This window comes from Neofelis nebulosa, chromosome 6 (assembly GCF_028018385.1).
Source record: "Neofelis nebulosa isolate mNeoNeb1 chromosome 6, mNeoNeb1.pri, whole genome shotgun sequence".
Lineage (NCBI taxonomy): Eukaryota > Metazoa > Chordata > Mammalia > Carnivora > Felidae > Neofelis > Neofelis nebulosa.
In genome coordinates, this window is record NC_080787.1 from 8505900 (window position 1) to 8521784 (window position 15885).

The 15885-nt window shown below is 41.8% G+C and overlaps 1 protein-coding gene and 1 pseudogene across 3 annotated transcripts; one reads left to right on the forward strand and one right to left on the reverse strand.

Moving 5' to 3' along the window:
- Nucleotides 1-401: 401 nt before the first annotated feature.
- Nucleotides 402-10266, reverse strand: GMNN (geminin DNA replication inhibitor). 3 transcript variants are annotated; one of them, XM_058732837.1, is made up of 7 exons: nucleotides 10158-10266; nucleotides 8235-8292; nucleotides 4234-4311; nucleotides 3532-3679; nucleotides 2929-3011; nucleotides 2510-2620; nucleotides 402-804 (listed from the first exon to the last, which is right to left on the reverse strand). In XM_058732837.1, exons 2-7 carry the CDS (start codon nucleotides 8283-8285, stop codon nucleotides 646-648), a joined length of 630 nt encoding a protein of 209 aa, XP_058588820.1. In that variant the 5' UTR covers nucleotides 8286-8292; nucleotides 10158-10266; the 3' UTR covers nucleotides 402-645. The 3 variants fall into 3 exon arrangements, with proteins under 3 accessions (XP_058588820.1, XP_058588821.1, XP_058588822.1); XM_058732838.1 differs by lacking the exon at nucleotides 10158-10266 and adding an exon at nucleotides 9647-9749; XM_058732839.1 differs by lacking the exon at nucleotides 10158-10266 and having other exon boundaries at nucleotides 4234-4306; nucleotides 8235-8257.
- Nucleotides 10267-10290: 24 nt separating this feature from the next.
- Nucleotides 10291-15885, forward strand: part of LOC131513675 (protein numb homolog) — a 53804-nt pseudogene continuing 48209 nt past the window's right edge.

Below are 15885 nucleotides of genomic sequence, written 5' to 3' on the forward strand. Positions count from 1 at the left end.
TTAAGTGCAATTTCACCTGCCTTCCGCCCCCCAAAAGATGGTCACGATCATCACCATTTTAAGCTTCTGAGAAGAGTCTGATTATGCCAGGCAGTTGAGCCTCTACCTGGCTGATCTGATCTATGTGGGGAGCTTTTGATACTAAAGTCTCCTACTCAATGATCAAAAGTACCCAGTAAGAACATCTGGAAACCAACAGTCCCCCCAATGAGCTTGAGGTACAACCAAATTTGGGAGTAAAAACCTTAACTATCTCAGTATTAAGAGGGATAAATTCATTTTCTCCTTGTTTCCTCCAAGATAGCAGAGGAACAGAAAACGTAAAAACCACAAAAATGGACACATTTTCTATACAGACGGCTTATACTTCATTCTTCCAAGGTACACACGACACTCAACACGAGACTGAAGTTTATTTATCATATACACAAGTGGTGTCTGACATCTGAGAAAATGCTATTTACATAAAACATCGTAGATTAAAAATACATAGTATTTGTTATTTTAATACAACAGGGTCCCAGGATTCACACAAGGAACTTTGATTCCAACTTTGCATTATACATTTGTCTGTTCTGCTACAAAGAACTATAGTGGAGGCAAACTTTGGCAGTATATTTCTCGAGAGTCAAACATTAGAGAATTTCACACATGTGGTTTTGCATCTGTAGAGGAAGATACAACTTCAGCACATGTACCGATTTCTGAATCTTCCACTTCAGAGTCCTCACCAGTTTCCTCTTCAGAATCAAATTCCTGACTATTTGGTGATTCGAAGTTATCCAGAGGTCCATCATGCAGTCTCTTTTAAAAGGATAAACGAACAATTTATTGTAAATACTTAAAAGCCCAAGTCAAGTCCACTAGCAGTATGCTGATATAATTTACCCTCAATGTTCTAATGAGGTCCTTTTCGTAATGCTTCCCCATTAAAGTCACCTACAATCAATCAAATGTTATATCAAAACTTCTACTATGCTAAACCATATTTCAGTAAAGTCGCAGTACTTAATATTTGCTCATTTTTTTCAAGTTTACTTTTTTTCTGAGAGCGAGAGAGAGCGCGTGAGTGAGCGAGCAAGTAGAGGCAGAGAGACAGGGGGAGAGAATCCCAAGCAGGCTCCACACTGTCAGCACAGAGCCCAACAAGGGGTTCAAATTCACAAACCAGAAGATCATGACCTGAGCCAAAATCGAGTCAGATGTTTAACTGACTGAGCCACCCCAGGTGCCCCGAATTGGCCCATTTTTTTTTTTTTTTTTTAAAGCACTGGCATGCTTTCACAGTGTAACTCCAATCACTTCTCAAGCTACTTATGGTGAAGGACCAGGTTTTTAAATTTCCAGTCTGCTGTGAACCAATGGCAGTTAAGAAAGCTATTACAAAAAAAGAGTGAGCTATTTCAGTACTTCCAAACGAAAACTTAAAACATTAATTCTGTCATGGCTTTAAAATGTAAGCAATTCGGTACAAGAAAAGCTTTTATTTCAAAAACTTTCTTCCTACCAGCAAGATGATTTTTTGCAAACACAAGTAAGTTTGAGACCTATTTTTTTTTTAATGTTTATTTTTGAGAGAGAGAGAGAGAGAGAGAGAGAGAGCTAGAGCAAGCAAGGGAGCACGAGCGAGCATGAGCAGGGGAGGGGCAGAGAGAGGGAGACACAGAATCAGAAGCAGGCTCCCGGCTCTGGGCTGTCCGCACAGAGCCTGATGCGGGGCGTCAGCCCACAAGCCGTGAGATCGTGACCTGAGCCAAAGTCAAATGCTTAACCGACTGAGCCACCCAGGCTCCCCAAGACCTTTTTTTAGCTCAAGACTGTAAAATAACAATTATCAACCTAAGTCTTTTTTTTTTTTTTTTTTTTTTTTAAGTAACCTCTACACCCAATGTAGGGCTTGAACTCATGACCCCAAGATCAAGAGTCATGTATGCTCTACCGACAGCCAGCCAGGTGCCCTGCAGGCTAATTCTTATAAACACATTAGTTTCTTCCAAATTGAAAAGTCAGATACGACCACCAAACTCATTTAGGGCACCAATTAACAGTTTTATATATGACTGGAATGTCACACTGGCATTAAAGTTAAATTAAAACCAGTTTAAAACTTTGAACTGTAAAATAGAAAAATTTTCCATAAATTTTTCACACGTAAGTAAATCTCTTTATATTTCTACAAGAAAATAGCTGTTCTGTTGCTTCATGAGAATTATCTGCAATCACTGGGCTCTTATTATGGGCAAGGGCTTCTCTGAACTTTCATCATTGTTAACTCGTGATTTTCACACCAAGCATGTAGCACCCACTATTGTCCCATTTTACAAATGAGGAAAATGAAGGCCCGACAAGATAAATAACTTACCTGATTTAACAAACTTTATTGTGCGAGGCAGGGAGCTAAGACTCACATCCAGGAAATCGGGTTCCAGAGCCCAAACCCTTACTGATTACGCTACCGCGTCCCATTGTAACAGATGATTCTGCATCAGGAGAACATTGAAACACCTACCTCTATTACCTCTGCCATATACTGTACGTGTTCTGCTACTTCCGCCAATTCTTTATTTTCCTTTTTCAGGCGGGCAATTTCATTGTCCTTCTCTTCAATCTCTTTATGAAGCTGTACGATATAAGTAGAGTTCAGTATTCCATACACCTGCCATGCTACAAACCCAGACCATACGCCTCCAAGTATATATCCGATAGACACGCGTAGCATGAAGGCTGCTAACACCACCACCGCCTTCAGCTCTCGGTACAGGAAGCTGCTTTTGTATCACAATCCTGACGCATAAATCCCTTCCAATTAAACCTTTCTTAGGCCAACATCAAAGCTCATTTATATCGCTCTAACCAAACATGTGAAGCAATAGAAGGAAAATCCTCCTGGAATGTTAAAAACTGCCACAAATTCTATTTGGTACATACTTTCTCATTTTCCTTAAGTGCTTCATAGAGAGCCTTCCTCCGTTTCTCTGCCACTTCTTTCCAATATTGAGAGGACGGGTTTTCTAAAATAAATGAATGTTTTACATATAGACCTTGAAGACAAGGTTACGTGCTGCTATAAAAAAACACTACTTTCTTCTACTAAACAAATCCTTCCACAAGATTTATAAAGCATCGCTAGGGTCCTTTTGATCTCCACTGCCATTCAACAATTAGTAGATCCAACCGGCTCCCTCTCTTTGCCGTGTTTCTGCTGACTCCCCTCGTTTTCTGACATACTCAAATCCCTTTCTTCAAATCCATTCTCTACACACTTTTCTTCTGAAAAGACGATTTCCAAGTTTTATAACCCTTAATTAATCATTACCATCCACATCTGGATCTCACCAAACAGTAAGGCCGGCCCAAGCTTACAGTGTATGTGTATTTACAACCATAAGAAATTTTAAATTACCAAAACATTTGAGTAAAATATCTAATTGTGTCTCCAGGTTAAGAGGTTGTGTGCAGAATTCATAACTGGACAACAAATATTTACCTTTATTAAGAAATTTAAGATAAAAGTTATACATATTTTCATACCTGCAATCATAAGATCAAATGCTTCCTGAGTAACTCCACTAAAATCTTTATTTTCACTATGTTCTGGGACAATGACAACTCCAGCGCTGGAATTCTTAGATGTTAACTGGTCGTTCCAATGTTTCCTTTTGGACAAGTCTTTAACCAACTATAATGAAAATAAATATATCAATCTCATTTATTTTGATTTAACGAATGAAAGCTGGGCGGTTTTGTCAGTATGTATTAAGAATAGAGTGCTCATCTTTTTTATATCTTTGGATCTTTTAAAAAATCACACATTTTAAAACTCTACGAAAATGTATAGTTATTTTAGAAACCTTATTTGCAGCAACTAGATTAGGCTTGGGTCTAAGGCTTAGCTGAAATCATGTTTATTGTTTAAATAATGGAGTGCCACAGAAAGGTTATTTTCAACCTTGCAAAAGTCTAGAAGCCCTCATCAGTGATTCTATCCTGATAGATAAAATCTAACATTTTATTCCCAAAACATCAAACATTACTCCTGTTGACTACTCAGAACTTACTACACCATCCCAGTCCTACTAATTATTCATACCAATTCTGAACTTCCTAAACTCAACCATCACTACACAAACCACTGCTGTGAGAAACATACAATTGTTACTCTGGTTTCAATGATTTAGACATCTCTGCAAAGGCAGGCTCATCAGAACCCCATTCCAGCCCAGCAACACATACCTCATTTTCTCTTCCAACGAGAGCTCCGGCTGCAGAAGGCTGAATCATCTTCAGAGTCCTTCTTGGGACAGGACTATTCTAGAAGTCAACATAATTTATTATCTGGTTACTGAGTTGCTATATGGGTTGTTGCTCTTTTATTCCTGCTATGATTTAGGAAAAAAGAAACACTAAGAACACTAGTATTTGTTCTGCTATATAATTTTATTGTTTTTTCTTTCTAATGCTTATTTATTTTTGAGAGAAAGACAGAGTGTGAGCAGGGGGAGGGGCAGAGACACAGAACCCAAAGCAGGCTCCAGGCTCTGAGCTGTCAGCACAGAGCCCGACGCGGGGCTCGAACTCACCAACAGTGAGATCATGACCTGAGCTGAAGTGAAGTCAGACGCTTAACCGACTGAGTCACCCAGGCACCCGTTCTTCTATATAATTTTATAATGTTGCATATGAGCAACACATTGGTTTATTCAACTAGCAAACATGTTATCTCCCTAAAATTATAATAAAGTTTGAAAAAATCCTAAGAATGGCCATATTACCCAAACACGAGTTTGCTACACGAGGAGTTTGCTACACGAGTAGCATTCCTCCTTCCATTTCAATATATGCTGTTATTACAGTCATTTTGTCAACTAATCACATCTAGTTAGAACAAAAATATAACAAAATTTCTAAGCTCTAATACTTCAAACCATATGTGATGAATTCCAGTACAACGGGAGTACTTGTATTCCCTCTTAAAAAGATCTGCCACAAAGATGTCTTAGCATTTACGGTAGAAACCCACAGAAGAGGGAAATTGAGGAAAAAGATTAATTATTTACACCACAAAATACTTCTTTCCCTAAACAAAAGGATTCATCTCAGACTTCCGTTAAATAGTGAACATTTCCTAACACACTTGTATGTATTTACCAAAGGAATGTAATTTTTTTTTAAATGTTCATTTTTTTTGAAAGAGTTGGGGGGGGAGGGGCAGAGAGAGAGGGAGACACAGGATGGGGAGCGGGCTGAAACTGAAACTCCCACACCATGAGATCACGACCTGAGCCAAAGTCAGAGGCTCAACTGACTGAGCCACCCACGCACCCCAGGAATATAATTTTCAAGAACGTACTTTACACAAAACCAAATACACCTGTAAGAGGACCTGACTGCAGAAGCAGTTTTGCTTCAAGCCTGTTCATCCGGCGACGGCCAAAATGGCAGTGCTGGAGGCGCCAGGGTACTGTAAAAGGCCCATGCTCCAGTTTTGAAAAAAATATACCCCTCCTTAAAATATGTAAATAGATTCCCATAGATTTCCTGACCTGAAAGCCCTGTTTTCGCAAAAAATCATTAGTTATACTGCCACCATGGGTTAGCAAACAAAGGTGCACACTCGAACAAGGGCTGCAAGAACATGACACCAAAGCAGCGTGAGAAAGTTACCGATTCCATACTGCAGTTCACATGGCAAGAGCTCGCCTTTCCCACGGTAAACTTTCTACCGCTGATCATTATCTCACTGTTTAACCGAAGAACAAATGCCAACCACTCTGAGAACAAATATTACACCAACATTGCAGATGTCATTTTATAGATTAGTCACCAGCCCCCAGACAAACAGAAGAAAACCTAACTTGGGATCCTTAAGAATGGGAGGTGTTAATTTATTTAAATGCTTGCTACTTATAATGGCCAAAGAAGCCAGATAAATCACTGTCAGAAAAAAAATGAGTTTTCAAGATTAACTTTTATACATGTAAGCTTTAAGCATCCAGCCCCAAAGATGTAATATTGCTATTGTCATTTTCTTTATACAGATTATACACTGGAATAACAGATTCTTTAGAGCCAAAATATTCTTATACATTAATGGGCCATAATGTTTTTATAAAACAATTTAAGACTCTGTGAACCCTTCTCTCTCCCTCAAAAAGAAAACACACACACACACACACACACAAAAGCACTACTCACAGGGAATTTTGCATACAACTGGTAAGAAATCCATGAGCAACCATAATTCACTCTTACAGATCTATTTTTATTTAAAAAAAATTTAACGTTTTATTTTTTTTAAGAGACAGGGACAGAGCTTGAGCAGAGGAGGGACAGAGAGAGAGGGAGACACAGAATCTGAAGCAGGCTCCAGGCTCTGAGCTTTCAGCACAGAGCCAGATGTGGGGCTCAAACCCATGAACCATGAGGTCATGACCTAAGCCGAAGTCGGATGCTCAACCACTGAGCCACCCTGGCACCCTTTATAGATCTAGTTTTAGTCTAATTTTCTTGTTTTACATAGATGTAAACAGAGGCTGCAATGTTAAATAATTTACCCAAGGGGTGCCTGAGTGGCTCGGTCGGTTAAGCAAACGACTTCCGCTCAGGTCATGATCTCATGGTTCATGAGTTCGAGCCCCAAGTCGAGCTCTGTGCTGACAGCTCAGAGCCTGGAGCCCGTTTCAGATTGCGTCTCTCTCTGTCTGCCCCTCCACCGCTTGCACTCTGTCTCTCGCATTGCCTCAAAAATAGACATTAAAAAAGTAAATAAATAAATTCACCCAAGGTCACAGTTTTCGAGGCCGAATCAGAACCAACCAGAACTCTAATCCTTTTATATCCAAGATAGTTTTACTCTAGCTAGTAAACATTAGATTCCTCTTTAAATAGAAGGATCTGCTGAAATCTGGGATTTGCCTCAAAATAATTAGGTGACTCAAGGAGTGAACGAGGATGTAGATGAAACAAGACTGGCAATATCCTGGTAACTGTCAATTGAGAGTATTATACTACTGACTCTGAGTATTTAAAAATTTTTATACAAATTATCAATGCACGGTATTAAGAAAAATAATGTAAGGACACAAAGGCAAGGTCAACCACCTATTAGCAAGCATCTGCTATCCCTTATGAAAAGCTTTTATTTACTCTATTTAATTTGAATCTGCAAACTGATAGATTTCCCGAAGATGTCTCATTCTCAGGAATCCTCAGCAGCTAAGTTGTGCAGCAGAACCTAGTGAAGTTGTCAATTCATTTAGAACCTTAAAAGCAAAGTCAGTCAAAATTACAAATTCAAAATTAAACTCTGTTCTTATTATTATAGAATAAATATCTGGGATAAGATTTCCAGTGACACTATTATACGGGGATTCAAAAAGTGTAGCAAAACAAGCAGGTTAGATGGTAAGGAGTATAATGTACTCTGAAAACACGTACGATATAATGCAAGATGTGTCTCTGTGCTCAAAGACACAAAGGATTTTAATAAAAATCATTTCAGAAAACGTAGGAGTGGAAAGAAAGCAACACAATCTTACAGAAAATCCTAAAGAAGCTACTAAAAAACTATTAAATCTAATAAACAATTTCAGCAAGGTTGCAGGACACATCAAATTCAAAATATAAAAATCACCTGTTTTCTATACACTAGCAATGAGCACACAGAAAATTTAATGCAAGAAACAATTCTATCTACAATAGCATTAATAAAATACTTAGGCAAAAAATTAAACAAAAGGAGCATAAAACTCAATACTCTGAAAATTACAAAACAGTATTGAAAGAAATTTAAAGATAACCTCAATAAATGGAAAAAACATAGCACATTCATGGATCATAAAACTTACTTTTCACCATAATTAATTTTTTCAAGGTTCTCTGTTGTTACCTGTCCTCTGGCTAAAAAGTTCGATACTTCAAAGTTTATAGAAATTACAGCCAGGTTAAATTTTGTTAAATTATGTAAACTAGGAGTGCCTGGGTGGTGCCTGTTAAGCGTCCCCAACTTTTGATTTCGGCTTGGTCATGATCTCATGGTTTTGTGAGTCCGAGTCACATGTCAGGCTCTGCACTGACTGTGCTTGGGATTCTCTCTCTCTTTCTGTCTCTGCCCCTCCCCTGCTGGTGCTCTCTGTCTCTCTCAAGATAAACAAACTTAAAAAAAATTTTTTAAACTTATGTCAAACTACTTCTAACCACATGCTTTCTAAAACAAAAGTGATCCTATCACATACCTTTATGTTCTCTTTGATTTCTTCATGTTTCTGCTTCATATTGGGATTCATGATACACCTGGTGAAGCAAAAAAGATTAGTAATTCATAAGCAGAAAATGGTTTGCACCTGAAGGTGGAGTGCAGATTTTTGTTGTTGTTGAAAATACTTAACGACCATAGAAATCCTACCACTGTATGGTGGAACTATCTCATCTCACGGTACCCAAACTCAGCCCTATCGATGACCAAAGTGTCTAAAGTTAGTGACTCTTAGTATCTGTATTATACACACAAATAACTCTGGTTGGAAACATCTTGTTACAACAGGAAAATTATGTATTCTAAACAGTTTTACAAAACACTATTCTGTCCTGGATTAAATACAGAAAAGAGCTGAGAAATGGTCACCAAGAGAAGCAAATACGGTCACCAGGTACTTGGGTATGCTCAGGTCCATCCTTAAGAAGAGCATTCTAGGGGCCCCCGGATGGCTCAGTGGGTTAAGCATCCAACTCTTGGTTTTGGCTCAGGTCAGGATCTTATGGTTTTGTGCTGCCACCACAGAGCCTGTTTGGGATTCTCTCTCTCCCCCTCCCCTAACTCGCTCTGTCTCGGGTCTCTCTCAAAAGAAATAAACTTAAAAAAAAAAAAAAAAAAAAAGAATAGCATTCTAACTTTGCTGTTTCAAAGGCAGCTTTAAGCTGTAATAAAATTGGCTCTGGTAACCAGCAGTTAGTAATGATTTAATATCCAATCAAATGAGATTATATAATTACATCTGTAGGGAATGTTTAACCACCACCGTGAACTGAGTGAGACATTGAGGGAAGAAAGAGGGAGAAGATAAAGGGATTACGCAATGTGGTTAACCAGACCACAGGGCCAGAACTCACTCCAAATCCAACCTTCGAAGGTCCTGGATAGGTCTATACCTGCCAAATAGATCTCTCCGATACATGTCTATACCAGCCAAATAGATCTCCCTGACTTCTGTGGTGTGTGCCTTTACTCAGTGCAGTGGCTTTCAAACTTTGACAATGACACACCTCCTGTGCCCCAGCACACACACAATCCCCAACTGTATGATGCTATTTTCTATCCTATTTCAGGTTGAGCCAATGCGGGCGGGGACCCACTACCCTGAGCAATGTTTATTTTCAAAGTGCGGGTCGCAGCCTGGGATCCCTGAATCATTCACTAGGTCATGAACATTGTTTAGAACAGGACAGAAGAGACGAGAAGATATCAGAGTGCACAGCGTGTGAGCTCCGAAGTACTGCCTCCTGAAACGTCTAATGTCTTTGTTTGGCTCCTAAACTGCGATGTAAAATGCGCTTCAGTAAGAGTCAGGGTTAAAACAGGTGAGGGTCACTGACCAAGTGCAATCTTTTGCGTGTTTATCAAACTGTGGTCAGCACCCTGCACCCTTACCTCTCCGGCGTGGGAAACGCTGACTGACCCGAGACACCAGAGTTACCAAACAGGGATCGCAGGGTCCAGAGACCTCCCCCCGGGAGCCCAGGATGCGGACCCCTCGGATAGGATGCGGACCCCTCGGATCCCGGCCAAGGAGCCGCAGAGGGTGGGGGTTCCGCCTGGCCCGACAGCAGGGCACGCGCAAGTCGGATCTCTCAAGGCACCGGCTGCCCAACGGCGCCGCAACCAGGAGCCCTAAAGGAAGCCGGGGACCCGCAACTCGGCGGCCTGACCCGGAGCTCCCGCCGCGGCGCACGCGTCCGGGACACGCCCGCCAACCAATAGGGAGGGCGGACGGCGGAGCGCGCCAAAACCGACCCAGCCAATGGGGCAGACCCTCGCCCGCCGGCCCTGCCTCCCCCGCCACGGCCCCCGCAACGCCCCGGTCGCAGCCACCCTGACCCCCCGCCGCCGCCCGGCAGCCGTCGGGGAGCGGCCCCCGCGTACCCACTTCCCTCACACTTACCGGATGGGAGCGCCCAATCCCCGTGGCGGACGCGGGAGGCCGTGGCAGGAACACCTCGCACAGAGCTCGCAGCCGCTGGAGTGGCTGGCGCCCGCCCCCGGCAAAGCTTGCGAACTCCGCCCGGCTGGCGCGATGGTCACGTGACCCGTTGACGCGAGACGAATCCAGCGAATCGCCTCCCGCCTCCGCCCGGGCGGCCCCACCCCTTCCCGCGCCTGCGCGGTGGGAGTAGCGCGGATTGGGGTGGGGACGCTCGGAGGTCTCTGCTCCCGCCAGGTCGCTGCCTTCCGACCTCCGCTCGGAAGGCCCTTGGGCGTGGAATGCGGTCTTCTTTGTGCCCTGTGCGCGGGAGGAAGAAGCTCTCCCCGGTAGACGGAAAACACCGGGAGAACAAGCTCTCCTATAGGTAGTGCACGACTCACCTGTCGGCACAGCCCTGGTTCCTGCACTCCTAATGGTGTGGAGGGCTCCCGTGTTGTGGTGCGGTGGGGGCCGCGGACCTGCAGCCCCTCACCCTCCCGGGGTCGGTCCAGGCGGGGGAACACGTCACTGCAGTTTCAGGGGGCAGGGACACCTTAGCAACACCTCTAGCTTTGTTTTCTCATTAATCTGCAAAATTCTCAGCCTGCTTGTGGACACATTTGGGTTCGCCAAGTTCCGTCTTTTGTTTACATCTACGGTACTACGAGTCTGTTTTCCCATTTAACTTTCCAGGGGATTAACATTCTCAGGGAATATCACCAGCCACGCAGGCCTCCGCCTTCAGGTAGCGCTTTCTCACCTGCGTGCCCACGTGCCCCCCTGCCTATCTCACCAATGTCTTTTTGACCGAGCTCACAAGGTACAAAGCAGTCATGTGGTCCTGGCTTTGTTGGTTAGAAATAAGGCTAAATTCATAAAGGAAACGGTCCATTGATTGGAAAACAGACTGGATTTCCAAAGTGAGAATTCTGATGACCAGTACCAAGTACAAACAAGGTGTCATTTTTTTGTTTATTTATTTAGAGAGAAAGAGAATCCCAAGCAGGCTTCCAGAGCCTGATGCAGGGCTCGAACCCACAAACCATGAAACTATGACCTGAGCTGAAATCAAGAGGCAGATAGATGCTCAACCGACAGAGCCACCCAGGCGACCCAGCATGGCATCATTTGACTGAAACACCAGCCAGTCAAAATAGTAGTTCTGGCTACCAGTTTCTTGACTCAGACACGTGATGAAAAGGGATCACTGGAAAGACCCAAAATGGGTAAGTATATATTCAAAAGTATATAAAAAGTAATGTTCAGGTAGCCTGTATTATGTAGGGTGTAAAGCAAAGTTCGTGCTGTTCCTTAACAGACTTAAAAAGCTGGAAAAGAAATCTCTTCCACATGAAAATGGTAAGCAAACCAGAGAGGCAGAATCTAGAGGTCACCAAAGTTAAAAACCTAGGGAGCAGTAAGAGAATTGGTAATTTTCCAATAGTATCATGAAGCTCACTTCCCCAAATGTAATCTGTAGTTGCTAATAGTATTGTTTAGTTTTGAAATGGTGTAGGGAGACTTTTACTGTATACGTTCTGTATTGCTTTTTTTTAAATTCAACATACCAAAGGAGATGATGCCTATTTTAGGAAAAAATCGTGAAGTTCCCAAAATCTGAAGCAACCACTTTACCAGCTTAGATTAGATCCATTCTGCTTTGCCTGCTAAATGAAAACTAGTTTATGTGACTAACTCACATCTGTACCTGTGCTATCCAGTTGGGTGGCCACTAGTCATACACTTGAAATGTATCTAGTCGTCATCGAAATGTTATAATGTAAAATATATGCTGGATGTCAAAGATTTAGTACTAAAGAATGTAAGCCATTTCCATATTTTTTTGTATTGATTACCTGTGGAAATGATACTTTGGATATATTAAGTTAAATGCATGTATTGTTAAAATTCATTTCACTGGTTTCTTTTTTACTTTTTAAATTTAAGAAAATGTTTCTTCTTGAGAGAGGAAGAGAAAAAAAAGAGCATGCCCATATGCAGAGGAGGGGTGGGGTGAGGTGGGAGCAGAGGATCCAGAGCCAGCTCTGCACTGACAGCAGAGAGCCCAGTGTGGGGCTCGAACTCATGAACGGTGAGATCATGACCTGAGCCGAAGTCGGACACTGAATCGACTGAGCCTCCTGGCACCCCCCTTTTTCACTTATTAGAATATGGCTACCTGAAAACAATGTAATTACGGATGTGGCTCATGTTATATTTCAGTGAGATGCGGCCGCTCTAAAATAACATATGCCATCCCGCTGAATCCTCTTAGTAGCCCTGTCACGTAGATGCTTTCCACTCCCTTCTTCACAAGACGGAGAGGCTAAGTTACATGCCAACCTCTCAGACCTGTAGGCAGTGACAGACTGAGACTTCAGACCTTCTGACTGAAAGTCCACATGTAGAAAGAGAGGTTCTGAAAATACTCCTCTCTCCAGAGACAGAAGATCCTCCAGCCCCTAAGCTACTGAGAATGTCTGCAAAATGTATGCTTTCATACTGTTTCTGAGGACGCACTCAGAGAAAACGAATTTGTAGAGATCTAGAAAAAAGTTACAAGTGGTTGCCGTTTAATCAGAATTTTTCTATAGGCATCCAAATATACTGTAGTTTTATCTGCAGTAAGGAAACCTTGGGTATTGATAGGATTAATTTTATGCAGTAATAATGGCTCCTGTAAAATCCTTCAGTTTATTGCAGTGTTACATTATACAACTTTAAACAAAATCATGGATATTTTTCTGTGATCTCTCTCTTAGCCACTTCTAGCTAAGCACAAACTCCATTGCTGTGCATTATAGAGCTGTTTGTTTGTATCTTGCCCAAGAACATTTATAATCAGATTGTGAAAAGAGAAGAAAGAAACGCAGTAATGTACTGTAATAGAAAAACAAAACCAAGTCATTTAACATGGAATAATGACAGATTAAAATGCTAATGAAAATCAAGAGGACCAGCTGAGATGGCATGTACCTTTTTACAATTTATCATTTATTAAGGCTAAGCTAAATTCCCAAGTTGTTTTTTTTTTAAAGTTTACTTTTATTTTGAGAGGGACAGAGATAGCACAAGTGGTGTAGGGGCAGAGAGAGAGAGGAGAGACAGCATCCCAAGCAGGCTCCGTGCTGCCAGCCCAGAACCTATAGAGCCCGCAGAGCCTGATGCCGGGCTGGAACTCACGACAAGTGAGATCACAACTCTAGCCGAAACCAAGACTCACATGCTTTACTGACTAAGCCACCCGGGCACCCAAGGTTTTTAGCCAGAGTTCAGACATTGTCTACTATATGATAATTTTTATTTTTCTGAAAACTGCCCTGGGGTAACAAATAGCAATTCATTGCATTCTCTTCAAAAAGCGCTGGATCATATTCAAATAGTAGTTGAATTTACATTTTAGGTTACCTGAGACATGCACAAAGGTGAAAAACAAAGCAGGAAAAAAGTCCAGATTCAAACAATGTATCGGAATTAGGGGTTTTGTTATTTTTTATTTTTCTAAATAGGCTCTACGCCCAGTGTGGGGCTTGAATTCCTGACCTTGAGATCAAGAGTAGCACGTTCTACCAACTGAGCCAGCCATGCGCCCTGGGGTTTTTATTTTTAAGGTAACATTTTAATAATCAATGATATGAGACATATATTAATGTTAATGATGATACATCAGCTTTAAGGTAAAAGGCAGTAAACAGGCGGTTAGAAGGTACCAAGTAAATGAAAAATAAAACACATAGTGAATACAATCCATGCTGAACATAAACCTTGTTGTTAAGCCATTATATGTAATTTTTTGTTTTCATTGTATTTGTATTTTATTTTTAATTTTTTATTTATTTTTCTTAAAGTGTATTTTATAAAGTTCATTTTATTTCAGTAATTGCTGCACCCAGTGTGAGGCTCAAACACAGACCCTGAGATCAAGGGTTGAATCTGTTCCTACTGAGCCAGCCAGGCGCCCCAGTGTATTTGTATTTTAAAGAAATGTTTGCGATTTTCTTTTAATGTTTATTTATTTGAGAGAGACAGACAGAGTGTGAGCAGGGGAGGGGCAGAGAGAGAGGGAGACACAGAATCCAAAGCAGGCTCCAGGCTCCAAGCTGTCAGCACAGAGCCTGACATGGGGCTCAAACCCACAAACCTCAAGATCATGACCAAAGTTGAAGTTGGACACTTAACCCACTGAGCCACCCAGGCGCCCCAAAGGAATGTTTTAATTTTCACTTTTCAGAACAGCGAGTATTGGTCCTAAAGAGTTAATTATTTACACAAGACAAAGCTGAGTCTGCTAGTTGTCATCTGTATAAAGAAACTGCTGAAATTTTACAGTGGGTGGTCACTGTTCCTTTTTCAAAACAAGAGCATTCCAGGCAAAAATTTTCTTCTTAATTTCTCTGTCCTCTGATATTTATTTATATGTTATTTTTTTTTTATTTTTTTTTTTAATGTTTATTTATTTTTGAGACAGAGAGAGACAGAGCATGAACAGGGGAGGAGCAGAGAGAAAGGGAGACACAGAATCTGAAACAGGCTCCAGGCTCTGAGCTGTCAGCACAGAGCCCGACGCGGGGCTCGAACTCACGGACCGTGAGATCATGACCTGAGCCGAAGTCAGACGCTAAACCGACTGAGCCACCCAGGCGCCCCTATATGTTATTTTTTTTAACCCAGACCATTTCTGAAAGGATTTGGGCATGGAGAAAGTTTTCACAAAATTCCCAGTGCTAATTTTACAAAAGTTAACTTGTTGAGTCAGTTTATATGGTGAGAATGAATGGCTGGCTACATAAGGGAGGACAGGTGTTATTAGATATTTGTTCAAGAGAAACAAAACCAATAGGGTAGATAAGATAGAAGGAATCTGCCCACGTGATTATGTCAGCTGGCATGTCCAAAGTCTGCAGAGGCAACATCCCACTTTGGATCTGAAGGCCTGAACCTGCTGTAGAGCCAGGAAGAGCCCATGTCTCAGTTGAAGGGCCCATGTCTCAGTTGAAGGACCATCAGTGGGGAGAATTCTCTCTTCCTGGGGGAGATTGGAGGGATGGGGGTACGGAATCAGACTTTCACTTGATGGATGAGGTGCACTCATTTTACAGAAGACAATTTGCTTTACTCTATTTACTTATTTAAATGTTATTCTCATCCCAAAATGCCCTCATAGAAACACCCAGAATAATGTTAGACCAAATATCTGGGCACCCCATGGCCCAGTCAGGTTGACTTGAAATTAGCCATCATAGTGGGAAAGGAAGTCTTGCCTGGACCTTGCCCAGGATATGCTTGGATTCCCTTGGAAGGGGAAGGCCTAGAAGTACACTACCACCCATGCTCAGCTGATGGGTTAAGAGGGACATCTTGTGTGAAGGAGAGAGAAAATTAGTCTTATGTCTCATTAGTTTAAAGGGAACCAAAAATTGTTAAGTGTTATGTTTAGATGAAGGATTGCAGGGGTTTGCAAATGGCAGACATTGGTTCCCTGTGAGCACTGTTGAAGGGGCATCTTTCCCAAGCCTGTCCCCTTGGCTTGGAGATGGCCATCTTCTCTGTGCTCCTCCTCCCGCATGTGTCTCTGTGTCCATTTTGTAAGGACCTCAGTCAAACTGGATTAGGATCTGCTACAGACTGAATGTTTGTGTCCCTCCAAAATTTTGAAACCTAATCCCCAATACAGTAGTATTTGAAGGTGGAGACCTTTGGGCAGTAA

Bases quoted from the DNA above. Each gene is read 5' to 3' on its own strand.
- GMNN (XM_058732837.1), bottom strand. From the start codon at position 8,285: ATGAATCCCAATATGAAGCAGAAACATGAAGAAATCAAAGAGAACATA. The intron at 4,312-8,234 runs GTATGTGATAGG...GTTGACTTCTAG, and splicing joins AAATCAAAGAGAACATAAAG to AATAGTCCTGTCCCAAGAAG. The intron at 2,621-2,928 runs GTATGTACCAAA...TATATCGTACAG, and splicing joins CACTTAAGGAAAATGAGAAA to CTTCATAAAGAGATTGAAGA.